Source organism: Giraffa tippelskirchi, chromosome 5, assembly GCF_054371585.1.
Source record: "Giraffa tippelskirchi isolate mGirTip1 chromosome 5, T2T-mGirTip1v1.2.pri, whole genome shotgun sequence".
NCBI lineage: Eukaryota > Metazoa > Chordata > Mammalia > Artiodactyla > Giraffidae > Giraffa > Giraffa tippelskirchi.
The window spans coordinates 100760525-100787470 of record NC_137279.1 but is presented as its reverse complement, the minus strand read 5'-3'; the positions used below and the strand labels follow the sequence as shown (position 1 = coordinate 100787470).

Genomic DNA, 26946 nt, shown 5'->3' with positions numbered 1-26946 from the left:
GTATTTTTTCTTTGAATTTAGTATTTGTTTGTTTGATTAATATGTGTCTTGCCATGTTTCTCCTTGGGTTTATCCTGTATGGGACTCTGCTTCTTGAACTTGGGTGGCTATTTCTTTTCCCATGTTAGGGGATTTTTCGGCTATAATCTCTTCAAATATTTTCTCAGACCCTTTCTCTTCCTCTTTTTTCTTCTGGGATCGCTATCATTCAAACATTGGTGAGTTTAATGTTGCTGAGACTCTCCTCATTTCTTTCCATTCTTTCTCTTTTTTCTGCTCCTTTGCAGTTATTTCCACTATTCTACCTTTTAGCTCACTTATTCATTTTTCTGTCTCAGTTATCGTGCTATTGATTCCTTCTAGTGTATTTTTTATTTCATTTTTATTTATTTTAATTGGAGTATAATTACAGTATTGTGATGGTTTCTGCCATACATCAGCATGAGTTGGCCTTAGGTATGCTACACACATGTCTCCCCAATCCTGAACCCCCTCCCACCCCCTTCCCTGCTCCACCCCTCGAGGCCATTCCAGAGCACTGGCTTTGGGTGCCCTGCTTCATGCATCAGACTTGCACTGGTCATCTATTTTACATATGGTAATGTATATATTTCAGTGCCATTCTCTCAAATCATCCTTCACTCTCATTTTCCCACTGAGTCCAAAAGTCTGTTCTTTACGTCTGTGTCTCCTTTGCTGCCCTGTATGTAGGATCGTCGGTGCCATCTTTCTAAATTCCATATATGTATATATGCATTAGTATACAGTATTTGTCTTTCTCTTTTTGGCTTATTTCACTCTATGATAGGCTCTAGGTTCATCCATCTCATTAGAACTGACTCAAATACATTCTTTTCAAAGCTGAGTAATATTCCATTGTGTATGTGTACCACAACTTTCTTATCCATTCATCTGCTGATAGATACCTAGATTGCTTCCGTGTCTTAGCTATTGTAAATAGTGCTGCAATGAACATTGGGGTACATTGTGTCTCTTTCAGTTCTGGTTTCCTTAGGGTATACGCCCAGCAGTGGGATTGCTAGGTTGTATGGCTGTTTTATTCCGAGTTTTTAAGGAATCACACTGTTCTCTACAGTGGCTGTACTAGTTTGCATTCCCACCAACAGTGTAAGAGGGTTCCCTTTTCACCACACCCTCTCCATCATTTATTGTGTGTAGACTTTTTGATGATGGCCATTCTGACCAGCTTGAGACGATACCTCATTGTGGTTTTGATTTGCATTTCTCTAATAATGAGTGATGTTGAGCATCTTTTCATATGTTTATTAGCCATCTATATGACTTCTTTGGGGAAATGTCTGTTTAGGTCTTTTGTCCACCTTTTGACTAGGTTGTTTGTTTTTCAGGTATTGAGCTGTATGAGCTGCTTGTATATTTTGGAGATTGTCACTTGTTTAGTTTGCTATTATTTTCTCCCATTCTGAAGGCTGTCTTTTCACCTTGCTTATAGTTTCCTTCGTTGTGCAAAAGCTTTTAAGTTTAATTAGGTCCCATTTGTTTATTTCTGTTTTTATTTCCATTACTCTGGGAGGTGGATCATAGAGGATCTTGCTGTGATTTATGATGGAGAGTGTTCTGCTTGTGTTTTCCTCAAAGAGTTTTGTAGTTTCTGGTCTTACATTTAGATCTTTAATCCATTTTGCATTTTGTTTTTGTGTATAGTGTTAACAAGTGTTCTAGTTTCATTCTTTTACATGTAGCTGTCCAGTTTTCCCAGGACCATTTGTTGAAGAGGCTATCTTTTCTCCATTATATATTTTTACCTCCTTTGTCAAAGCTGAGCTCTGCATAGGTGAGTTGGATTTAGCTCTGGACTTTCTAGTTTGTTCCATTGATCTATATTTCTGTCTTTGTGCTAGTACTATACTGTTTTGATAGCTGTAGCTTTGTAGTATAGTCTTAAGTTGGGAAGGTTGATTCCTCCAGTTCCGTTCTTTCTCAAGATTGCCTTAGCTGTTCAGGGTCTTTTGTGTTTCCATACAAATTGTGAAGTTATTTGTTCTAGTTCTGTGAAAAATACCATTGGTAGTTTTGATAGGGATTGCATTGAATCTATAGATTGCTTTGAGTAGTAAATTCATTTTCATTATGTTGATTCTTCTAATCCAAGAACATGGTATATTTCTCTGTATCATCTTTGATTTCTTTCATCACTGTTTTAGTTTTCTGTATATGAGTCTTTTGTCTCTTTAGGTGAATTTATTAAGAATTTTATTCATTTCAGTGCTGTGGTGAATGGGATTGTTTTCTTAGTTTCTCTTTATGATTGATTTTTGAGTGTTAGAGTATAGAAATGCAGGGGATTTCTGTGTATTAACTTTATATCCTGTGCCATTACTATATTCATTGATTAGTTTTAGTAATTTTCCAGTGGCATCTTTAGGGTTTTCTATGTAGAGGATCATGTCATCTGCAGTAAGAGTCAATTCTTTTCCAATGTGGATTCCTTTTATTTTCCTTCTCTGATAGCTGTGGCTAGGACTTCCAAAATTATGTTGAATAGTAGTAGTGAGAGTGGGCACCCTTGTCTTGTTCCTGCTTTTAGAGCAAATGCTTTCAATTTTTTGCCATTGAGGATAATGTTTGTTGTGTGTTTATCACATATGGCTTTTATTATGTTGAGGTATGTTCCTTCCATGCCTACTTTCTGGATAATTTTTATCATAAATGGGTGTTGAATTTTGTCAAAGGCTTTCTCTGCATCTACTGAAACAATCATATGATTTTTATCTTTAAGTTTGTTGAGATGGTGTATCACATTGATTAATTTGCAAATATTGAAGAATCCTTGTACTGGAATAAAGCCCACTTGATCATGCTATATGATCTTTTTAATATGTTGTTGGATTCTGTTTGCTAGAAATTTTTTTGAGGATTTTTGCATCTATGTTCATCAGTGATATTGACCTGTAGTTTTCTTTTTTTGTGGCCTCTGTCTGGTTTTGGCATCAGGGTGATGGTGGCCTCATAGAATGAGTTTGGGAGTTTCCCTTCCTCTGCAATTTTCTGGAAGAGTTTGAGTAGAATAGATGTTAGCTCTTCTCTAAATTTTTGGTAGTATTCAGCTGTGAAGCCATCTGGTCCTGGGCTTTTGTTTGTTGGAAGATTTTTTGATTACAGTTTCAATTTTCATGCTTGTGATTGGTCTGTTCACATTTTCTGTTTCTTACTGGTTCAGTTTTGGAAGGTTATACTTTTCTAAGAATTTATCCATTTCTTCCAAGTTGTCCATTTTATTGGTGTATAGTTGCTGATAGTAGTCTCTTAGGATCTTTTGTATTTCTGTGTTGTCTGTCTCAAATTCTCCCTTTTCATTTCTAATTTCATTGATTTCAGTCTAATTTTTTCTTGATAAGTCTGACTAACAGTTTGTGTGTTTTGTTTATCTTCTTAAAGAACCAGCTTTTAGTTTTATTGATCTTTGCTATAGTCTCCTTCATTTTTCCTTTTCTTTATTTCCCTTCTGAGTTTTATGATTTATTTCCTTCTACTAACTTTGGGTTTTTTATTGTTGTTCTTCTTTTTCTAGTTGCTTTAGGTGTAAGGTTAGGTTGGTTGTTTGATGTTTCTCTTGTTTCTTGAGGTAGGCTTGTATTGCTATGAAGTCCCTCTTAGCACTGCTTTTACTAAATCCCATAGATTTTGTGTTGTTGTATTTTCATTATCTTTCGTTTCTATGCATATTTTTATTTCCTTTTTGATTTCTTCAGTGATCTGTTGGTTGTTCAGAAGCATTTTGTTTAGCCTCCATATGTTTGTGTTTTTTATACTTTTATTTTTTCCTGTAGTTGATATCTTAATTGTGTTCAGAAAAGATGCTTGAAATGATCTCAATTTTTAAAAAATTTACCAAGGCTTAATTTGTGGCCCAGGATGTGATCTATCCTGGAGAATGTTCCATGTGCACTTGAGAAAAAGGTGAAATCCATTGTTTTTAGGTGAAATGCCCTGTAGATACCAGTTAGGACCAACTGGTCCAATGTATCATTTAAAGCTTGTGTTTCCATGTTAATTTTCTGTCTGGATGATCTGTCCATCGGTGTGAGTGGGGTATTAAAGACCCCACTATTATTGTGTTATTGTTGATTTCCCCTTTAATAGTTATTAGCATTTGCCTTATGTATTGAGGTGCTCCTATGTTGGGTGCATATCTGTGTTTACTATTTTTATGTTCTTTTTTGGATTGATCCCTTGATCATTATGTACTTCTTTGTCAAAATGTCCTTTGTCTCTTATAACGGTCTTTAATTTAAAGTCTATTTTATCTGATATGAGTATTGCTACTTCTGCTTTCTTTTGGTCTCCATTTCCATGAAATATTTTTCCTAGCCCCTTACTTTGAGTCTGTATGTGTCCCTAGGTTTGAGGTGGATCTTTTGTAGGCAGCATATATAGGGGTCTTGCTTTTGTATCCATTTGGCCAGTCTCTGTCTTTTGGTTGGAGCATTTGACCCATTTATGTTTAAGGTAATTATTGATAAGTATTATTGTGTTACCATTTTGTTTGGGGTTTGTTTCTATAAACCTTTTTCTGTGTTTCCTATCTAGATAAGATCCTTTAGCATTTGTTGAAGAGCTGATTTGGTGGTGCTGAATTCTCTTAGCTTTTGCTTGTCTGAAAGCTTTTGATTTCTCCTTTGAATCTGAATGAGATCCTTGCTGGGTAGAGTAATCCTGGTTGTAGGTTTTTCCCTTTCATCACTCTAAGTATATCCTTTAAGCCATTCTCTTCTGGCCTGCAGAGTTTTTGTTGAAAGATTGCTACCCTTGTGGGAGTCTCCTTGCATGTTGTTTGCTGCTTTTCTCTTGCTGCTTTTAGTATTTTTTCTTTGTATTTCATTTTTGTTGGTTTGATTAATATGTATCTTGGCATGTTCTCCTTGGGTTTATACTGTATGGGATTCTCTGGGCTTCTTGGACTTCGGTGGCTATTTCCATCCCCATTTTAGGGAAGTTTTCAACTATTACCTCCTCAAATATTTTCTCATGCCCTTTTGTTTTGTCTTCTCCTGGGATGCTTATGATTCAAATGTTGGGGTGCATAACATTGTCCCAGAGGTCTCTGTGACTGTCCTTATTTCTTTCTATTCATTTTTCTTTTTTCCACGCTGCTTCATTTATTTCCACCATTCTGTCTTCCAGCTCACTTACCCTTACTTCTGCCTCAGGTACTCTACTGTTGGTTCACTCCAGAGTGTTTTTAATCTCAGTTATTGCATTGCTCATCACTGATAAACAATTCTTTATTTCTCCTAGATCCTTGTTAAATATTTCTTCCCTCTTCAAGAAGAGGGAATCCATGTGTCTAGTGTGCTTATGTGTATCTCCATTTTGTTTTCAAGATTTTGGATCATCTTTACTATCATTATTCTGAATTCTTTTTCAGGTAGACTCTATCTCCTTTTGGTTTGCTTTGGTGGGTTTTCACATGTTCCTTCACCTGCTGGGTATTTCTCTGGCTTTTCATTTTGTTTTCTGTGTTTGGGGTCTCCTTTCTTCTGGCTGGAGGGTAGTAGTTGCTCTTAGTTGTGGCGTCTGCTCCCTGTGGGTTGGGTTGGACCAGTGGCTTGCGAAGATTTCCTGATTGGGTGAACTTGTGTGGGTGTTCTGGTCGATGGAGCTGGATCTCATCTCTCTGGAGGGCAGTGCAGTGTCCAGTAGAGAGTTTTGGGGTATCTGTGGATTTGCTATGGCTTTTGGGAGCCTGTCTGTTAATGTTCAAGATTGTGTTCTGTTTTGCTGGAGGATTAGCTTGGGATGTCTTGCACTGGAGCTTGCTGGCTCTTGGGTGGAGCTTAGACTCAGCGTAGGTATGGAGGGTTTTGGGTGGACTCTGGTGTATTAGTGTTCTCTGTTGTCAGGAGTTTTATGATGGTCAGAAGTTCTGGAGTTGAGCCTCCTACCTCTAGGTTTCAGTCCTGACATCTTACAGTAGCATCAAGACTTCTCCATCCACACAGCACAAAAGATAAAATCCAAAGGTTAATGATGAAACAACTCTCCACAGCCAGGAACACCCAAAGGGAGTCACAGAGTTTATATAGAGAAGAGAATAGGGAGGAAGGAGAAAGAGGTGACCAGGAGGAGAAAAGGGGAGTCAAAAGGGAAGAACAATCAAGCCAATAATCAAATCCCTGGGTGAAATGGGTACTGAAAATTAGGCTCTTAAAGATACAAAATTAATAACAAAAGATAGAAAAGCAAAAATTAAGAACCTGGAATAAAAATTAGACTCTCAAAAGCACAGTGTAAAAATACGGAATTTATTTCAAAAATAATATATATATATTTTTTTAGAAAGATGAAAGTATGCTATAAAAAAAGCTAATAACTGTATTAGGACAGTATGAGGGGAAAAAAGAAAAATAAGAGGGGAAGAAAGGAAAAAAATAGGAATTAAAATACAAGAAATTAAAAAATAATAAAATTTTAAAAAATTAAAAATAATAATGAAGAAAAAAGTTTCTTTTAAATACTTTAATAAGAAGCAGAGGGATATATATGGTGGTAGTGAGATGAGTGTTCATGTGATTCCTCTGTGTTCTGCTAGTCGAATTGCCTACTCAGAAAGTCCTCCAGTATATCTAGGAATGTCTCGGGAGCTGTTGTGGGCAGCGTGGAGTCAGTTCAGTGTCAGATATTCCCTTGTTCCAGCTGTAGTTGTTCCCAATGTGTACAGTTGCCCCTCAAATGCACTGTCTCAGTTTGACTGCAGGGTTTAAATCTGTTGCACATGCTACTTCTGGGGCAGTTCCCCCTTCTTTTCTTTTCTTAGGTTGGCCTCCTCTGTTTCCAAGTTTCTCTTCAGTGTCTGATCTCCGCCCTGACATGAGGCGGTGAAACTGGACGCTTACTTGGACTCACTTGTGCTGTGGAGATGGAAAGTGAAAGTATCAGTCACTAAGGTGTGTCCAACTCTTTGCAACCCCATGGACTGTACTTCAGGCTCCTCTGTCCATGGGATTCTCCAGGCAAGAATACTGAAGTGGGTTGCCATTCCCTTCTCCAGGGGATCTTCCCACCCAACCCAGGGATTGAACCCAGGTCTCCTGCATTGCAGGCAGTTTCTTTACTGATTGGACCACGAAGGAAGATGGAGAAAGGGAGGGACACTGCAAACAACGCCATTGGCATGTGTGGGGAGCCCTTGAAATGGATGGATCACACAGGGATTGCCACAGTTCAAGGCGATGTGCGCCTGCCAGGTCCAAGTGCTAGGGCTCCCGAGTGCAGGGTGCACCGTGAGGGCACAGTCCCAGGTGGGCCATGCATCTCCTCAGGGGAGTTGGTCTCAGGCTGTGATACCCCCTATAGATCTGTGGTGTCCAGGATCCTGGGAAGACATGGGTAGCGACTGGTGGCTTGCTCACAGCTTGGTGGGAGATGTGGTGTTTGGGGCTGAGATTGCAGCAGCTCCTTGCTTTCTGCCTCTAGCTATTGCTCACCTGCCTCTCTGCCTCTGAGGAGAGTCTTCATTTATTGTGTTGTTCATCACTGTCTATTTGTTCTTTTAATTCTTTAGGTCCTTGTTAAACATTTCTTGTATTTTCTGTATCCGTGCCAAGAAGTGGGTCCAGCACTAGAGTTTGCAGGCAGTTGGGTGGAGATGGGCCTTGGTGCTGGGATGAGGACCTCTGGGAAAGTTCACACTGATTAATATTCCCTGGGATCTGAAGTTCTCTATTAGTCCAGTGGCTTGGCGTTGGCGCCCCCACCACAGGGTCTCAGATCCAAGCCCTGGCCTGAGAACCAAGATCCTGCAAGTCATGTGGCACAGCCAAAAAAAAAAAAAGCAATAAACCAAAAAAGAGCAGAACAGTGAATACCAAAGGACAAAAAATAAGATAAAATTAGAAAAATTAAAAACATATAGAACAAGAGAAGAATAACAATAAAAGTGGAACAAGACAGAACCACAACAGCAAGAAAATAAAATAAAACAAAAAACAATATAAAAATAAAAGATAAAAAAGAAAAAGAATTCCCTGGTGCTTTCTCTAGCCATGTTCTTGCCCCCCACGGTGAGCTGTAGCCTACCGCTGCCTCCCCAGGAGACCTCAGCTCCTCTCTGGTTAGGTCTCTGGACTCTCTGTGTCAGCCCCACCTTTGCTTGTGTTCCTCTCACCAGCATCTGTTTCTGCAGCTGGCCTGGAGCACACGTGCCTGCACAGGCCTCCATATGCATGTTCAAAGGGTTGTTGGCCATTTTTTTATTGAGGTTTGTTTTTGCTTTGTAGGCTCTTGCTTGCATTGAAACATTAAATATTTGTCATGTATAATGGGAATATGTTTTCTAATGTGTTATTTGTCGTTTGATTTTGTTGCATATGTGTATGTATATCAATGATGATGTTTAATAATTCTTTGTAGTCAGATCTTTTAGCCTTGAGGCATGTGAGTTTTGCCATTAGCATTCTGCTTAGAAAGGACTGCTATTCTGAATTTGTACTTAATGGCCTAAATGTTTTTCTTCTAGTATAATTATGCTTTTTCATTTTACATTAAAATTTTCATTTCCCCAGAAATTTGTTAGGAGAGAACTTGACTCTATTCCTTTCCCCCAAATATGGAACAAAGTACCTGTTTTTCTGGAAATTGCTGACTTACATAAGTATTTTTTTTTGCGGTAAGCAGTCTTCTTCTTAATAGTGTCAGAGATATATCCCATTCATTTGGTGAACTTTAGAAACTCAAAATACGTTGGATCATAAAGGTGTGTTTGGACTGCATTTTTCTTTTTTTTGGAATATACAGAAAGCTGACAGTGGCCTCCTGGTTTTTTCCTTCTGGTAATTTATGTCATTTTCCTCTGACTGCTTTTAAGATACTTTCTTTTAAGTTTTTAGAAACCTAATTATGATGTGTCTTGGTATATATTTCTTTGGGCTTATTTTTTTATTCTATTTGAAGTTCATTCAGCTTTTCGAATCTGTAGATCTTTTGCCAAATTGTGGAAATTTTTCAGCCATTCTTTCTTTGAGTACTTTTTTAGCCAATGAAGGAATGTAGATCTTTTGTTTGAGACTTGCAGCTCCTTGAAGCTCTGTTTTCAGTCTGTTTTCTCTCAGTTCAGATTGAGTAATTTCTGTGGTTCTGCCTTCCAGTTCACTGATTGTTTTCTCTTTTCTGTTCTGCTATCAAGTCCATCTTCTGAGTTTTTTACTTCCATTATTGTTTTTGTTAGTATATTATTTTTCTTTGTACCTTCTATTTCTTTACTGATGCTTTCTATTTTTTTTTTCAAATATTTTAATAAGCATGTTCATAGTTGCTTGTTGAGGCACTTTTATCATTGCTGGTTTAAAATAAGTGTAACACCTGTGTCATCTAGATGTTGGCATTTGTGGCTTGTCTTTTTTCATTCAGTTTGAAATCTTCCTGGTTCTTGGTATAATGAATGTTTATTAAAACTGGACTTTTTTTTTAATCCTACTTTTTAAAAAAATTTATTTCAGCTGCACAGGGTCTTCATTGTAGCACATGGGCTTCCCTAGTTGCAGTGTGCAGATTAAGTTTCAGTCTGTGGAATCTTAGTTTCCTCATCAGGGATTGAACCTGGGCTCCCTGCATTGGGAGCATGAAGTCTTATCCCCTGGACCACCAGGGAAGTTCTTTATTTTACATATTGAGACTCAAGGTCTCATTTAAACCTTTTGTTCAGTTGTCATGCTGGTCTGGCAGGGGAAGGTGGTTGCTGCCTTGTTACTACCAGGTGGAAATAGAAATCAGACTCCCCCTCTGAGATTTTCTTAATACCTGGGGATAGGGAGGGGTTTCTCCTTACTTCTTGGTGAGAATGAGAGTACTGGCTCCTAATCTTAGTCCCCATGGACACTGTGCTAAAGGTGGTCTCATTAATCCTAGGCAGTGATAAAAATCCTGAACCTCCGATAGGCCTCCTTTAACACTGTTTGTAGGGCCGGTTGGGGAGGGGACTCATATCATCTAGTAGGAGTGTAAGTTCAGGCTCCCTATGTGGTCTCCACTGACACTGCAGGGGAGGGAAAAGTGAAGTGGGACGGCTTCATTATTGGTGAATGGGATGAAGATCCTGACTGCCTGCTTAGCCATCTCTGGTACCTTCCTGCTAGGGATGATGGGGACTTCATTGAATCTCTTGAGGGTGGAGGTCTAGGCTCCCATTTGGCCTTTGCTCATATGGGTGGGGCCACAGATTTTTCCCTTAAGTATTTGGCTTAACTAGAGTGGTTATTGTCCAGAAGTTTAAAAGTTCTGTCTCTCTAGGCTGTCTTTTTCCTTTGGCTATAGAAACAGGCTTTTGTTAAACTTTTCTTTTATCGTGTACATTGGCATTTCTGGGTGGTTAATTTCTTCACCTCTTAAGTCTGGGATATATGAGGCAAAAAGAAACCCAGGAAACTCATAACTGTTGTAAGTTGGCTCCCAAGGTTACTAACCAGTCTGCCTTCTTTGGCCCCACCTTTTCAGAGTCATCTTGTTATGTTCATTTTCTTTGTAATATTCAGAATTTTTAGTTGTATTATCAAGAGGAATGAGGAAAAGAACATCTCTATCTTCCCAAAAGCAGAAGTCACCAAGGTTCACATTTTAGTCTTCTTTAAATTTTCTGGATTTTCCCACATACAATATGGGGATGGTACCTAGCATGGGATTGTTACTAGCTTTAAGTTGGGTAAATTAATGTACATTGTTTACTACTCTCTCTGGTATTTAGTAAGTGCTTAATATCAAAACTAGTAATCCTTTATCTGTCTTACTTGCCATCAGTATCTTTTTTTCATTTGTCATTTGCCTTTTAAAAAAATTTTACTTTTGTCTGCGCTGGGTCTTTGTTGCTGCGTGCAGGTTCTCTCTAGTTGCACGGCACTCTCTAGTTGTGGTGCACAGCTTCTTATTGCAGTGCCTTCTCTTTTGCAGAGCACAGGCTCTAGGGTGTGTGGGCTTCAGTAGTTGGCAGCACCAGAGTGCTCTCTAGAGTGCAGGCTCAGTAGTTGTGGCACAGGAGTTTAGTTGCTCTGCACCATGTGGAATCTCCCCAGACCAGGGATTGAACCCATGTCCCTGGTATTGGCAGGTGGATTCTTAACCAGTGGACCACCAGGGAGGTCCGCCTTTTATTTTTGTGGAGGGTTTTTTTGTTTTAATGTACTAAATTATTGTTTCTTTTCTAAATAAAAATTACATACATAAATATATTTAGATAAAAATTATAATTATATACCTACATAAAAAATAACTTGTTAATCTTTTAAATGTTTTGCAATTTTATGTTGCCCAATTTCTTTTTAAAGGTGATGAGTTCAAACCAGAGTTTTACTTTTGTTAATGGTTTTTCTATAAAGTATGTTTGGGGTTTCCCCCGTTGGGAACATAGGGCTTGTCTCTGAAACTGGATTTCCTCCCACCCGCATCCCAGAGAAAGAGAGGCAGGCAGCAGGAGCTCTGGGATTTCAGACATCTATTTTTCTGCTGTCCTTGTACATTAGTAAACACCTCCTGTGCAACACTGTTTCCATTCTTAACAGCACTGCTTCTTGATTCAAACTTGATTTAATCTAGTCCTGTCTTGATTTTTTTTTTCCTTTAGCATCTGATGGCAGATTTAAATGGTTGCAGTTAAGCGAGCAGACACATATATCACCCATGTGTTGTTGTTTACTGTTACGTGGCATCAGTAAAACCTCATTTCCTAGAATGGACACTGGCATGAGACTCAGGCAGTCTGGAGGCCAGATCACAGGTTGATTCTCTCATCTGTCAAGTGGATCCTGTAACACTGACAGGCTGTTTTAGGGCTTTGACTAAAGCAAAGTCTGTTCAAAAAATAGTTTGAAAGTCAGCAAATATTTGCATATCTGTAACTTTTCAGTGAAAGATATGTCCAGTAAGGCTTGGGGTATGGGTAATTAGGCTGTGTTCTTTGGTTCAAGGTCTTGAACATAGCCTGTGTGTGTGCTGAAATGTCTGCTCTTCCGACTTGCTTTTTTTTTTTTCTTTTTCCTAGGGATCCATCTACGCCCTTATCAGCTGCAGGGAGTCAACTGGCTAGCCCAGTGCTTCCACTGTCAGAATGGCTGCATCCTGGGGGATGAGATGGGCTTGGGTAAGACCTGCCAGGTATGTTACTGTGGAGTGAGTACTGTTTACCTCTGCTGAAATACCTCCTTACAACTCATTCCTGTTTTTAGCTGCCAATTATTGGTATGTATTTTAATACTAGGAGGTATACAGGTATTTTTATACCTGAGCCTTTGTTGCAAGATCATGACTTTGGACTTGGCTTTTCTCATTATGGGGATGGTTTTGAACTGTCACTACCTTTGTTTTAATCTAACCCTTGACATATAGAATTACAATTAATGGGCAGGATTTTCTATATAAAGCAAATATGCCTGTCCCAGGGATCAAATTGGCTCTTCCCTCTTTAGTAATACTTCACTAGTTAACTGGATCACTTTTAATATTAGTCTCCCTTGGTGGATGGTGGGGCTACTTCGTATTTCTCTGCCATGCTAGAGAATTACAGAGGAGGTACTCTGTTTTCTAAAATGACCTGGCCTTCCAGTGGTAGGAATCAGACCTACCTCCTTGGGTAGAATCAGACGTGACTTCCTTGGGCATGGTTTTGTCTTGAGATTGATTCTGCCAGTAGGATAATCACCAGTATAGCTAATGTTGGCAGAGGTCAGTGGTAGTCTTGGATTGATGGAAAGTCCAGACACAGGTACCCCTTGGGTTCATCACACAAGGTTTATTCCTCTGTAGTGTACCAATGGCACCCCACTCCAGTACTCTTGCCTGGAAAATCCCATGGACGGAGGAGCCTGGTAGGCTGCAGTCCATGGGGTCGCAAGAGTCGGACACGACTGAGCGACTTCACTTTCACTTTCCCATTCATGCATTGGAGAAGGAAATGGCAACCCACTCCAGTGTTCTTGCCTGGAGAATCCCAGGGATGGTGGAGTCTGGTGGGCTGCCGTCTATGGGGTCGCACAGAGTCGGACACAACTGAAGCGACTTAGCAGCAGTGTACCAAAGAAAAGTCAGTGCTGTCAGGCTATACAGCAGAGGCAATTGAGCAGAAACCATGGAAGTATAAGTTCCTTGGTTCCAAAAAAGGTTTCGTCATTGAACTCACAGAGTGAGTGAAGTTCCCATTAGTTCTTTTAGAAGGACTAACCACCCCCCTTAAGTCTGACCTCACATAGTAAACATCAAGCTGGAGCTATTCTGCTCAGAGTCTAGTCTGACCATGTTGAAAGTGAAAGTAAATGTTGCTCAGTCGTGTCCAACTCTTTGCAACCCCATGGACTATACAGTCCATGAAATTCTCCAGGCCAGAATACTGGAGTGGGTAGCCTTTCCCTTCTTCAGGGCATCTTCCCAACCCAGGGATCAAAGCCAGGTCTCCCGCATTGCAGGTGGACTCTTTTCCAGCTGAGCCACAAGGGAAGCCCAAGAATACTGGAGTGGGTAGCCTATCTCTTCTCCAGCAGATCTTCCTGACCCAGGAATCGAACCAGGGTCTCCTGCATTGCAGGTGGATTCTTTACCAACTGAACTATCAAGGAAGCCCCTGAGCTATCAAGGAAGCCCCTGAGTTATCAAGGAAGCCCCTGAGTTATCAAGGAAGCCCCTGAGTTATCAAGGTAGCCCCTGACCATGTGGGCAATGTGTTAATCTAGATCTGCCTCGTCAATCTTGAGGTTATTCAGGATGCAGTATGACCTCTGAGCATGGTTCTCCAAGGTAGCTATTTATCACCCTCAGATGTCTCAGGCAGTAATCCTGGTTCTAGTATATTCCTGAACTGAGAGCTATGGAACAAAGATAATTATCCCAGTGTTTCTGGGAGGTAGGCCAATGGACTTGTATATTCAGGTAGAGAGCCCTCCATGTAGTCTCCTGTGCAGTGTGCATTTATCACAGCAAGCTTTTAAAGAAACTTCTCTAGTCAAAAATGTTTACAGCCATGTCCTAAAATAGGCTATTAGGCTTTACAGAGATTTTCAGTTTAGACCCTGACCTGAGTTTATGAGTCACTATTTATTGTTTGTTTTCCTCACTGGAATCTGTGCCCCAGGACAGCCAGGAGTTTTGTTTGTTTTGTTAACTGTTCTACACCAGAGTTCAGAATAGAGCCTGGTGAATAGAGGGTACTCCATTAGTGCGTAGGCTTCCCAGGTAGTGCTAGTGGTAATACAATGCTTAGTCACTCAGTTGTGTTCGACCATTTGTGAGCCCATGGACTGTAGCCCACCAGGCCTCCTCTGTCCATGGAATTCTCCAGGCAAGAATACTGGAGTGGGTTGCCATGCCCTCCTCATGCTAGTGGTAAAGAACCTGCCTACCAGGGCAGGTAGACAGAAAGAGATGTGGGTTTGATCCCTGGGTTGGGAAGATCCCCTGGAGGAGGGCACAGAAACTCACTCCAGTATTCTTGCCAGGAGAATACCATGGACAGAGGAGCCTGGCAGACTGTAGTCCATGGGGTTGCTGAGTTGGATAGACCGAAGCAACGTAGCATACAAGCATGCACACATAAATCCATGTGGGGGGCAGTTAGGAAGGAAGGAAAACATCCTCCTTTAGGAGACCTGGCCAACAGCAGAGGCCCTGTGGTTAGTCGTCTTCACAGTCATACCTTGATTCTTCTTAGCATGTTTTTAGAGCATTCCTAACTTTGTGCCTCATTTGCATTGTTTTCATTGATTTCTGTTGTCTGTTCCTGATGCTTTCCTTTGTATGAAAGTTCCAGTTACATAAATTTTGAGCACTATTGCTTGTTGACTGTTGATGTAATTGAGTACCATAAATGTCTTTGGCAATTGTATCAAGGCTTACCTGATTTCACTCGGAGGAATGGATGACTCTCCTAATGTGTGGAAGATTGTACATTATTTGTAAAGCCAGTCTTGTTTAATAGATTGTGTTTGTACTTTATTCTTTTTGATGCAATTATAAGTGTTCTCTGCAAGGCTGTGGGAACTTTATAATTACTTTTCATGCGGAAAGGTGATCAAAACTTCCTTCTTTTTCTGTGTTTCAGACTATTGCACTCTTCATTTATTTGGCAGGAAGATTAAATGATGAAGGACCATTTCTGATTCTTTGTCCCTTGTCCGTTTTGAGCAACTGGAAAGAAGAGATGGAGAGGTACAGAGTAGATGTAGTTGAAATTTTTTTTTTTTACTTTTTTTTCTGGGTACTATGTGAAATATGATAAAACAGCATATTGTCCTAAGCAGTGAGTTTATTTTTTCCAGAAAACTCTGACCTGAGGCAGTGTAGATGGAGAATGAGGATCAGATGAGGGAGGGTCCAGTGGATGTTTTTGTTGCCTTTTGGCAATTTGAAGGTCAGTACTCATTTTTAGTAAATTTTGCTGAACTGCGGAAGAAACTATCCTTTTCATAGTGATACAGTGACATTTCATAGGAAGTAATGAATGTGGAAAAATATTTTTCTTTTAAGAATTAACATAAGGTCCTTTTAGATGTTCATCTCACCCTCTCCCTCTTCACATGGGGACTCAGTCACCCTTAGGTTTACCCATTACTCTAGTTGAGGTTTCAGGGTCTCAGGACTCGTTCTGGCTGCAGAGCATCCTGGGGTCTGTACATCTGCAATCCTTCCATGAAATGTCATTTTCCAGACATGCACCCCTTGTCCATGGCTCTGCGTTTGTGTTCATCTACCTCTTTTCTTGGATTCAGATTTGCTCCAGGTCTTTCCTGTGTAACATATGCAGGTGACAAGGACAAGAGAGCCTGCCTACAGCAAGACCTGAAGCAGGAGTCACGTTTTCATGTGCTGCTAACTACCTATGAGGTATCTGTTTGTTTTTCTACAGCCAGAACTCTTAACCTGGGACCTTAGAAGTTGTAGAATCCTCTGGGATTATGTTTAGTTTTTTTAAGGGCTCATGTTATTCTAGGAGGAAAGTCTGTTTTCGTTTGATTCTCACAGAGGTCCTGTGAGCAAAGGGAGTGAAAGACTATATTGTTAGTTCGATATCGCTCCCTCTTTCTTGGTGGATCAAGGGGGAGGGCTTCCCAGGGAGGCAGCACTTGAGCTGTCTCTTGGCCGCTGAGTAAAAGAAGGTAGGATGGGCGAGGCATCATCTGTTACTAGAGGATGGGAAAGGAAGATGAAGATCCTTAGTTCCCACCCCTGTTCCTGTTCTTCAAGCTAAGAATGTCCAGACTCGTTTAAGCAAGACCTTCCACGCGTTCATGCCTCTCTTTGTCTGTAAGATGCTGCCCCCTAGAGGTTATGCTCGGAACTCTTTTACATAGTCAATGAATAAGACAGCTAACTCCGATAGTTTAGGAGAGTTAATAAAAGACTAGCTTATGAATGTCAGAAGTATATCAATATCAGCCTTTACAATGTGTCTTCCTTAATTTTTCAGATTTGCTTGCAAGATGCATCTTTTCTAAAGTCGTGAGTATGTTGCATTACTTCAGAAATTGTCCTGAATGTGTCACGAGAGTTATGTCTTTCCTTCACGTTTTTTCCCCTGGTTTGTCATCATGAGTCTTACCAGGTGTGTGGTATGGCAGGAGTCTTACAGTCCAACCCCCTACTCTTTAGCTGTGTATGCGTAGATTCCCTAACTTAACCTCTGTGAACCTTGGCTTCTTTGTCTGTAAAATGAGGACAGCTGCTGTGAGGATTAAGTGAGGTAAGCTGTATGTGGTGGGAGGTTAATAGATACCAGATTCTTTACATCACAACTTGTATAGATGCCTGTCAGGACTGCTGTGTGGAAATTCTACTACAACATAGGAGGGGAATTATTTAAGCTTTTTTCTGGAAATATCCTAAAATAGCCATCAGTGCTATAAAGTTAACTTTTTATTTTTAAAATAATTTTGTTTATTTATTTTGGCTGTGCTAGAAAGGGATTTTTAAGTAAATTTCTTTCCAGTTATTGGCTTACAGGTCTCAAATCAGCTCATAAAGTACAGGAAACTTAGGTGTAACTCTTGATACTACCTGGTACTTACAATGGTAGGGATGCTGTGTTGCAGTATGTTTAAGCCAACAGTTACCTTATAAATTAAACAAGAGTTCAGTTTTGGGTGAATAAGAAGATACATTGACAGTTTCATTCTCATAGCATGTGAACTTACGGTTAGGTGGGGTTTGTTTCTTTAATAGTCAGAACCTTTACAGAGTGCTTTATCAATATTATAAATGTTATTTCATACCCAGGCTCTTCTGAGTTGGATTTTTATTTTCATCTTATTTTGAAACACTAAAGACTCAGTCACAGATTTCAGGACTTCCATCTAGTGTTTTGTTTCATTCATGTTTCATTTAAGTAAGTGTATTACTTTACTTTTCTTAAGAAAAGGATATGCTTTCCCTCTCATTTCTTTTTTATTGTCAATATCCAACTTAATATGTATTAAAGATATCTCCTCTGGAAAGACATTGTTCTGGGAGTTACCAGCAATACCAGGAAAATAAACCATACGGTGACCCCCAAGAGAACATGAACTCCAGTAGAGTTAATAAGAAGTGTTCAGATATCCATAATATTAGGCAATATATGGAAAGTCTCAAAAGGCAAGAAGATTAGGACAGATGTTATTGGGTACTTCCCATAAATTATCCTATTGAATCAGCATGAAAACCCTAATAAGTAGGTACCGTCATTCATTTTGTAGATGAGAATGGTAAGAGATAGGTGTGACCCATCCCAGGGCACATGGCTAATAAATGGCAAAGCAGACATCCAAACCTACTTTGTTGTAGAGCTTTTTTTAAAGAGAACTTTCCAAAGTATCTAGGTGCACTGGAGTTTCACATTTTCAGTAGAAATATAATCTTTCTATATTAGATCATTATCTTAAATCCATTTCAAGTGAATTCAAGAAACTAAGTAGTAAAGGGACACTTATAATGTTTACTCACTATGACCCCTAAGAACACAGTTGTGTTCTTTTGATGTATTTGACAAGGTTATACTGTGTATTACTGTACTGCATACTGAGAACAGCCTGAAAGTGTAATGCAATCTCAGCCCTAAGGAGGCTTATTAGGGAGGGTTGAGACTGTGCATGTAACAATATGAAAAATAAGAAAATTTTTTGACAGTAAACTTACAAAATCTTTGGATCAAGACGATTAGAAATTACTTTTCCCATTCTCCATTCAGTCCTGGAATACCCTCTGCCTCTTCCTCTCCAGGGAGCATCCCTTGGCATGTCCTTTAGAGAGTAATTTGATGACCTTCTGTCACTGAGCCCAAACCTACCTCCTTGTAGTCTGATTCATTAAACACGCTTTTTATTGATTGCTTCTGTATGTAAAAACCTGAATGTTGAAACTTCCTTGGTGGTCCAGTGGTTAAGAACAACCCATGTCTCCATTGCAGGGGCATGGGTTTGATCCTTGGTTGGGGAACTAAGATCCCACATGCCACACTGTGTGGCAAAATAAAAGAATAGAAATTAAAAAAAAAAAAAATCTGAATATATAGCTCTTAATACCATAATAATACTGTAATAATCTTAATAGATTAATACCTAATCTATGTTGAATGATAATTTAAACAGGAGCCAGGCACTGTCCGTTGGAGAAGGAAATGGCAACCTACTCCATTGTTCTTGCCTGGAGAATCCCAGGGACGGGGGAGCCTGGTGGGCTGCCATCTGTGGGGTCGCGCAGAGTTGGACACGACTGAAGCGACTTAGCAGCAGCAGCAGCAGGCACTGTCCTGTAGCCCCTTGAAAAGGGCTCACACCCTTGTCACGCCATGACCAGTGTCCAAGATCAGCTGGACTCTTACTCCTCATGATCCTTCAGTGCAACTCCTGTTACCTGGCAGGAATGATCCTGGTTCCTGCACCCTCTCTTGGACCCAGTTCTTCCCTCTACCTGCACCACTCAGTAGGTGAATGGGCCTAGGTGTCTGTTTCTGTACCCATTTTCTGGATTTTCTCTGTGGCCTCAGAGGAAGAAGGCTTCCTCCTCTTTTAAGACCAACCTCTGCTGAAGATCTTCCTCTAATATTTGAGGGATTTTAATTTCCATATACCTTTCCAGTGTCCTGCTTTACTTGTATGTACATTTAGTTGTTTTTAATATTTAAGTATGTATGTGTTTTTGGCTGTGTCAGGGTCTTGGTTGCAGCCTGCTGGATCTTTTGTTGTGGTGTGCTGGTGCATGGGCTTTTTGTTGCGATGTGGAGGCTTCTCTCTAGCTGTGGCTCACAGGCTTCAGAGTGTGTAGGCTCTATAGTTTGCTGCCCTTGGGGTCTCTAGTTGAGGTGCACAGGCTCAGTAGTTGTGGACCATGGGCTTAGTTGTCCTGCAGCACGTGGGATCTTAGTTCCCTGCCTAGAGATTAAACCTGCATCCCCTGCATTGGAAGGTGGATTCTTAACCACTGAACCACTAGGGAAGTCCCCTACATTTAGTTTTTTAAGTATAAGAATAATGTAATGGGATTACAGAATGTTTACAAATGAGATAAGAGCCTTATAACTTCCACTTTATTATCTTTTGCATGGTTTTTATTATGTATAATATAAATATATATAATATTTATATCTTTTTTAGTTATATAGGCCTTTTAAATTATAACATAATCATATTTATCATTTAAAATATATATGTTTCTTCACCCATTATTGGACCTATTATTTTTTTCAGGCTTTTGCTGTTTTAGATAATGCAGCTTTGAACATATTAATACATACATATTTTAAATTTTTTTGTGGGAAAAACAGCTTCCCAGGAGTATATACAGAGGATATCTTCTTGGGAATTTGTGGTCATAACTATTATGCTACCAAAGGGCACTGGCATAGCCACCAGTGACTTCCACATTAACAGAGCCAGTGATGCATCTTCCTGTTGTAACATTTGATCCCATTTTTTATAATTTATTTATTTATTGGTTGCACTGGGTATTCCTTGCTGCTTGCTGGCTTTCTGTAGTAGCGGTGAGCAGGAGCTACTCTTCATTGCAGGACACAGGCTTCTCATTGCAATGGCTTCTCTTGTTGCAGAGCACAGGCTCTAGGCACATGGACTTCAGAAATTGTGACTCGTGAGCTCTAGAGTGTGGGCTCAGCAGTTGTGGTGCAGGAGCTTAGTTGTTCTGCAGCAGGTGGGATCTTCCCAGACCAGGAATTGAACCTATGTTCCCTACATTGGCAGGCAGATTCTCTTCCACTGTACCACCTGGGAAGTCTACCATGTCCCCATTTTAAAATCACTTTTTTTTTTTTTTTTAGCTACTGTGACATCATTGTGTCTTGATTTTTCTTCTGGGTCTGTGTCTTAGTTCTGCCTCATACTAACTTTATGACCTTGACTGAGTCATCTGCCTTTCTGAGCTTTAGTATCCATGTTAGTAAAAAGGGCACAATAATGTCTACTCATTTTATTTTTGGGGGTTAAATAACATACCTAAAGCGAAGCTTTAGGCATGTTAAAGTGACACATAGTAAGTGGTCCTAAGTGTTTCCTTTTGCTTTCTGTCTCCAGCACTTTCTTTGCTACCTTCAATGCATAGAATTTTCCCATCTCAGAAAATAAATTCCCTTAATTTTACTACGTTTTCCAGATATTGCCTGATGTACTTGGTCAGCTCTTGGAGAAGGCAATTTGGGTGTGTTTCTAACAGAATGGGCTTGATATTAGTCTTCCCAGAAAGAGTCTCAGCTTTGTAGTAAGACTTTTGGCTGTGAGATATGTGTTTGAGTTATACAAAACTGAAAACATGGATTTTTCCCTCACAGTTTCCCTTGGAGTGTTCTTGTTGTGGATGAAGCTCACAGGTTGAAAAACCAAAGCTCCTTGCTGCATAAGACTCTTTCAGAGGTAAACTCATAGGATACTTTTAGTTTTTATATAACTCCCTTTTAAAAAATATTAATATTAGTTTGGTCCTGTATAGAGCCAATTAAATTGACATATTTTTTTCAGTGAGATTTCTACAGGGTTCAGTGAACATTTTATGGTGACAGAAGTAATACTTAACATGGCCTAATTTCTCTTGTCTTTTACATAGGAGATCATGTTTATTAAAAATCTGGTTGTCAAACGAATAGGACTCTACCCCAGGATAATATGTTGTATTTTTGGAAATGTTTCAACTGTCTTTTTGATCTTCAGTTTCTTTAAAAATAATCTTACTGTATGCAGTAACAAACATATCTGACATATTTATTATACCACTCCCCCATTTACCTGTTTAAAAAATTTGACAATTCGAGTCATGAAGAGACTAATTTCATGCCATTGAATATTCCCTTCAGTCTCACCTGTCTTTGTCATACTTTTTTGAGTATGAAACCTTTGAACTTACTCCATTTACTTCTCTGGCATCATTCTGGCAAAGCAGATGAGAAATGTCATTGTAGCCTTAGATTTGCCCTCTTTTCTGAGGAGCCAGTGGAACAGCTTATGGGTATGAAGTGCCCTTCTTGTTGTTGACCTAGTAAAGGCTTGTTCATTCCTGCGACCTCATGTGCAAATTTCTGGGATCGTCATTGACTTTTGGTCCCTTTCCTATGATAGATCAATTAATGAATTTAGAGGTCATTTGGAGGAAAGTCTTAGATCTGAATTCATTTACTGGTTAAAAGTTACGGGTTTTAGTGTTTAAATGCAGATATGGCCACTATTATTACCCCGATCTCAAAGATTGCTGTCCCTTAGTAGGGCCCCCTCTGCTCTGTGGTGTCCTTTGCCTTCTTTTTTTGTTTGTTTGTTTTTTTTTTTCTTTGCCTTCTTTTTAAGGACTCTTTAACACTGTCTCTTTCCCAAGAGATTGTCATACCTGGCGCCCAAGAGACTATAAGATCCTGCTTCATCAGCTGTTTTGCCGGTTTATTGATTTATAGTGGGAGAAGAGAAGCAGGTATAGTAAAGGAACCCTGTGTTTGGAGTGGGGAAGCTAAAGTTTGTTGCTGGCTCCAGAGCCTTTTCTTCTTATTCGTAAGGAAACAGGCTCAGAGGAGATTGTTCTATGTTATCTGAGTATTCCTTTTTAGGTGAGGTTTGAACTGCAGACAGCTAGTTGGTCAGGAAAAAAACACATTTATTGATTGGGCTGAGAGGTGGGGAGAAGGGTGCTGCCTTTCATTTTCTCCTCGTCCAAATACTGTTTTCAGCTTGTTTGTAAAATTTGTAAGAAACCTAAATGTCAACATAGGAATTGATTATACTATACAATTTGTGGTATACCCATACAGTATATTTACAGAGTAAGGCTGCCATGAAAAATTATATAGAAGAATATTTAATAATGTATAAAATATTTGCAGGATATTTTATACAAAAAAATTTCCAAAATTTTATATACAAGCAGAGATTGTCTCTAGGCTTCTTTTTCCCGATTATAAGTTTTGATGCTGAAATGAACACTGCTTTGAATAAAAATATTAATCCATGTGATAGTGTAATTTCATTTTAGTGATTGACAACCTTGGTTATCCCTGTTGACTTCATATTTTTTGGTCACTTTAGTTCTTTGAGCATATTGTAAAAATGTGATTTAGTTACTGGAAACATTCATTGTTAACCATTTCCCATACTTGAAATATTGTGAATACGTTGCTCTACAAGCGCATGAGTGGGTGGTCATTGATTAGACCATTTAAAAAGAAACAAACCAAGTGAAAGTGCTCCCCCCAAAGATTTTGAAAACTGTTTTCATTGATTGTATCATTTCATTTATCACCTTTGATATCTTCTTATGACCCCCTCCCAAATCAAATTATAGAAACACAAGAGGAAAAGTAAAAGCCACCAATAATCGTATTACTATGTATATTAACATTTGGTATATATGCCGCCACATTCTTTGCAGCGCATGTGTACACCCAAACCTAAATATGTATGTATGTGCATGCTAAGTCGTTCCAGTCGTGTCTGACTCTTTGCTACCCCATTGACTGTAGCCCTCCAGGCTCCTCTGTCCATGAGATTCTCCAGGCAAGAATACTGGAATGGGTTGCCATTTCCTTCTCCAATGCTGTTAAAAAAATAAAAATATATTAAATATCAGAATTCAGTATATATATGTGTATATGTATGCATATATACACACATAATGTATTTCCATGTTAAATATATATATATACTCACAGGATATAGCTTTCTCTTTGTGCTGTATTATTTAACTCAAGTAGTATAAGATCTTGTTATGTTAGCTAAGAGATTGTCCTTTGCTTGACCTAACAACTGTTGTTACTGTTTTTCCTAACCTTTCACTTCATTAGTCTGTTATTCATGGTGTTCTTATTCCTCTGCTCAAAATTTAACAAGCATCTTTCCATTTTGGGCGGTATATAGTCCAGAAATGTCCAGAATTCTTGATGTCTGGCATTGGCTACACGTGTTAAGTTTTACAAAAGGATGTTTTTAAAAAATATATCTTCTTTCTTGTAGTGGTAGGTCCTGCTGCTGTAGTTTTGGGCTTCTCAAACTGCATGAGTATCTGTTGTGTGCTTGAATTTGCACATGGGTTGCATAACAGTAACCATTTTGAATACTCATCAGTACTTTAGCATTCACAAAGTGATTTTACTTTATAAATGGTATCTCCTTTACAGGATTATTATCCCCTTCTTACAGTTGAAACCGAAGAGGTATTATTTCCTACATCAAACAGCTATATACATTTAGAACCTGAGCTTTCTGATTTCATGTCCCTGAATTCATTTCACTGAATCATGCCTCTCTCTGTAAAGGTTGTGATGGGTCACTCAGTCTTGCTTTCCAGCGTTACAGATTTTAACTTCATTCGTTTATATATTGGAGTTCTCAGTTGTCTTCAGCCTCCTGTTGACTGGAACACCCATCCAGAACAGCCTCCAGGAGCTCTACTCACTCCTCAGTTTTGTGGAGCCTGATCTCTTTTCCAAGGAGCAGGTGGAAGATTTTGTTCAGCGTTACCAGGATATTGAGAAAGAGTCTGAGTCAGGCAAGTTCCCTTCTTACAAATCATGCCCAAGAGGTCTGGGCCCAGCAACTTCCCTAGGGCAAAGGGGTTATAGATAGAAAAGAAGGAGAATCCATAACCAGAGAACACCTTTTGGGGAAATAGCCGCACAAAGAAAAGGTGATGTCAGAGCCCTCCTGTTGTTCCCAGTGCCTGCTGTTCATGATTCTCTTATTTGTTGTCACGTGACTCTATAATAGTGCTTATTTGGGTCGTTATCAGAAGAAATAGTGTCTGCTGGTTTGCAGACTTTTTTTTTTTCCAACATGTGATTTCTGTGAGGACTTGGACGACTTCCCATCGTACTTCTTGAGGCAGAGAAACATGTGGGTGCTGTAGTCTGAAACTGGCATTCAGGGTTCCATAGCACTGGTGTTTCTTTTAACACTTTTATCAGTGCATAGAACCAAAAGTCTGGGCTGGATGGTGGTGGAAGTAAAGGAGGAAGCCATTCTGGTTTGTACAATGGTCATTCGCAGTTTTCCCCTCATGCTTTTGCTCCTCTGCCTCATAAAATTGTCTATGTGATATTATCCCAGGATCATCATTCAAAGTAATTGATAGGCATGCCAACTAGTGGGTCTGTATGTACTAGCTGAGGATGAGTTGGAAAGGCTTCTCACAGCAGAAATCTCCATACTGGATTGAATTTTACCTGGGGAACCTGCTCTGATTGTTCCCATGTTTAAGTTTGCTATATAAAATATTCCAAGTCAAATATTACACAGGACATACTGATATTTAAAAAATTATTTGTTTATCAAATTCAAATTTAATTGGGCACTTGTATTTTTATTTTCTGTATCTGGCAAACGTGCATGCAGTGTAATTCTAGTTTAGGCTAGTTTTCAAAGTTTCGGACAGCTCAGGAAGGAAAAAGGGTATGGAAGTCAAAGAACTAAGTGTGAGGACTAGCACCTTTAGCAGCCAGCTGTGTGACTTTGGATAAGGGATTTAACTTCTCTGAACTTCACTTAGTTATACAAATAGGGACAATGTTACCAACTTGCCTACATTTCTGAGCTGTTATGCTGATCAAATGCAAAAGTATCCTGGAAAAAGAATAGCTCTATGCAAATGAGATTATTAGAAACAGAAGAAGTTGGAAAGAAAAATCCAAGGAAGGATGAAATGCTGTGAAAAATTACCTTGCTGGCCAGAAGGCAGAATTGGTATGAAAATGAGGAACAAAAGTAAACTGTTACATGTTCTCTAATAGTTCATTGCCTTGATTTTGCTTTTGTCCCACACTACTTGTGTGTGTTTTTTTCTTTCCTTGTATAGCAAGTGAACTATACAAACTCTTGCAGCCATTTCTGCTGAGGCGAGTAAAGGCTGAGGTAGCCACAGAGCTTCCCAGGAAGACGGAAGTAGTGATATACCATGGCATGTCAGCACTGCAGAAGAAATACTACAAGGCCATTTTGATGAAAGACCTAGGTAATCAGAGGGTACTTGTCCATTTAGAAACTAATGAGGATGTGATTTTCATGCAAGGAAATATTTTATGATCACACTCAGTTTGTATAGCAAGAATATCGGATGGGCTTTTTTTATTCTAAATAGTAGTCAGGTCAACTAGAGTGAAACTGGCAGAGTATCTTTGCCAAAGTATAACTCTGACTTTGTTGTTTGTTGACTTTGTGAGATTTCCTCCCCATCCCCCCACTCCTGGTTTTCCTTAAAGGGCTTCCCCTGGTGGCTCAGATGATAAAGAATCCACTTGCAATGCAGGAAACCCGGGTTCAATTCCAGGATTGGGAAGATCCCCTGGAGAAGGGAATGGCAACCCACTCCAGTATTCTTGCCGAGAGAGTTTCATGGTCGGAGGAGCTTGGCAGGCTACAACAGGGTTGCAAAGAGTTGGACACGACTGAGCAGCTAACACTTTTACTTTTCCGTCTTAAAACAAGGTGATGCTTAAGAAAACGTCTTATCAGTGTGCTGTTCTTAATGCACTTCAGTGAAATTTGGCAGGTTAATATAGATTTGAAAGATACATTATTGAAATGAGTAAGGTTATGTATGGAAACTTGCAGGGTTTTTTGTTGTTGTTCAGTAATCCATCTCTCTCTGTCTCTTTTTAAAATTTCAGATGCATTTGAAAATGAGATGGCAAAGAAAGTTAAACTTCAGAATGTCCTGTCCCAGCTTCGGAAGTGTGTGGATCACCCGTATCTGTTTGACGGTGAGGCAGTGCCCTTTTTTCTCAGCATTACTTTTTGTTGTCATTTTATGGCCAACCTCATAGAAAAGTTCTTCGAAAGATTTGCCTATATTTACTATCTATTTTTCCGCATTTTCTCTTGTTAATTTTTTATGTTGATTATCTAATGTATTCATATTCAGATTTCTTCAGTTTTAAACATCCCTTATGACTTTTTCTTTTATCTTTTTAAAGTAAATTTATTTTTATTTTAGATACAATGGGAAAACACAGGAGAATTTTAATCAGGGGAGTGATAGGATCTGATCTACATTTTGTTATCGTTTTGAGCTATGGACACTTAAAAAAGAAACAATAGCAAAAACAAACACTACAACCCCCAAAACTGCAGGTCCAGAAATGATAGCATATCCATTCCCCCATCCCCTCCCACCACGAAGATCCCCTCCCTCTACTGGAAGGAGAGTGACATGTTTATCCTCAAGGGCAGAAACTGGAGAATGAGAGAATTCTATGTAAGTAGACCTCGTTAAGAGTTGGATACAACTTAGCGGCTGAGCTCATGAACAGACCTTGTTAAACATAGTTCTCATTTTACTCAGCCTCCTCACATACTGTAGTTCCTTTTCCACAACTGCTTCTCTTTGTTCAGTGTAATTGTTGTTCGTTGTTGTTCATTCACTAAGTCATATCCGACTCTTTGTGACCCCACAGACTGCAACACTCCAGGCTTCCCTGTACTTCACTCCCAGAGTTTGCTCAAACTCATGTCCATTGAGTCAGTGATGCCATTTAACCATCTCCTT

At 39.4% G+C, this 26946-nt stretch overlaps 1 protein-coding gene across 27 annotated transcripts in view; it reads left to right on the top strand.

The window, feature by feature from the left end:
* Positions 1-26946, top strand: part of CHD1L (chromodomain helicase DNA binding protein 1 like) — a 69543-nt gene that overhangs the window by 6645 nt on the left and 35952 nt on the right. For 3 of the 27 annotated variants that reach the window (XM_081493005.1, XM_081493008.1, XM_081493009.1), the window contains 8 exons: positions 12008-12120; positions 15053-15159; positions 15720-15834; positions 16418-16449; positions 20765-20846; positions 23793-23955; positions 25258-25413; positions 26069-26161. In XM_081493005.1, the coding sequence (XP_081349131.1) occupies positions 12008-12120; positions 15053-15159; positions 15720-15834; positions 16418-16449; positions 20765-20846; positions 23793-23955; positions 25258-25413; positions 26069-26161 (861 nt within the window). Of the gene's footprint in view, positions 1-12007; positions 12121-15052; positions 15160-15269; positions 15362-15719; positions 15856-16417; positions 16450-20764; positions 20847-21797; positions 21889-23762; positions 23956-25257; positions 25414-26068; positions 26162-26946 lie in introns of all 27 variants that reach the window. The other 24 variants (XM_081493003.1, XM_081493006.1, XM_081493011.1 and 21 more) reach the window with 17 other exon arrangements.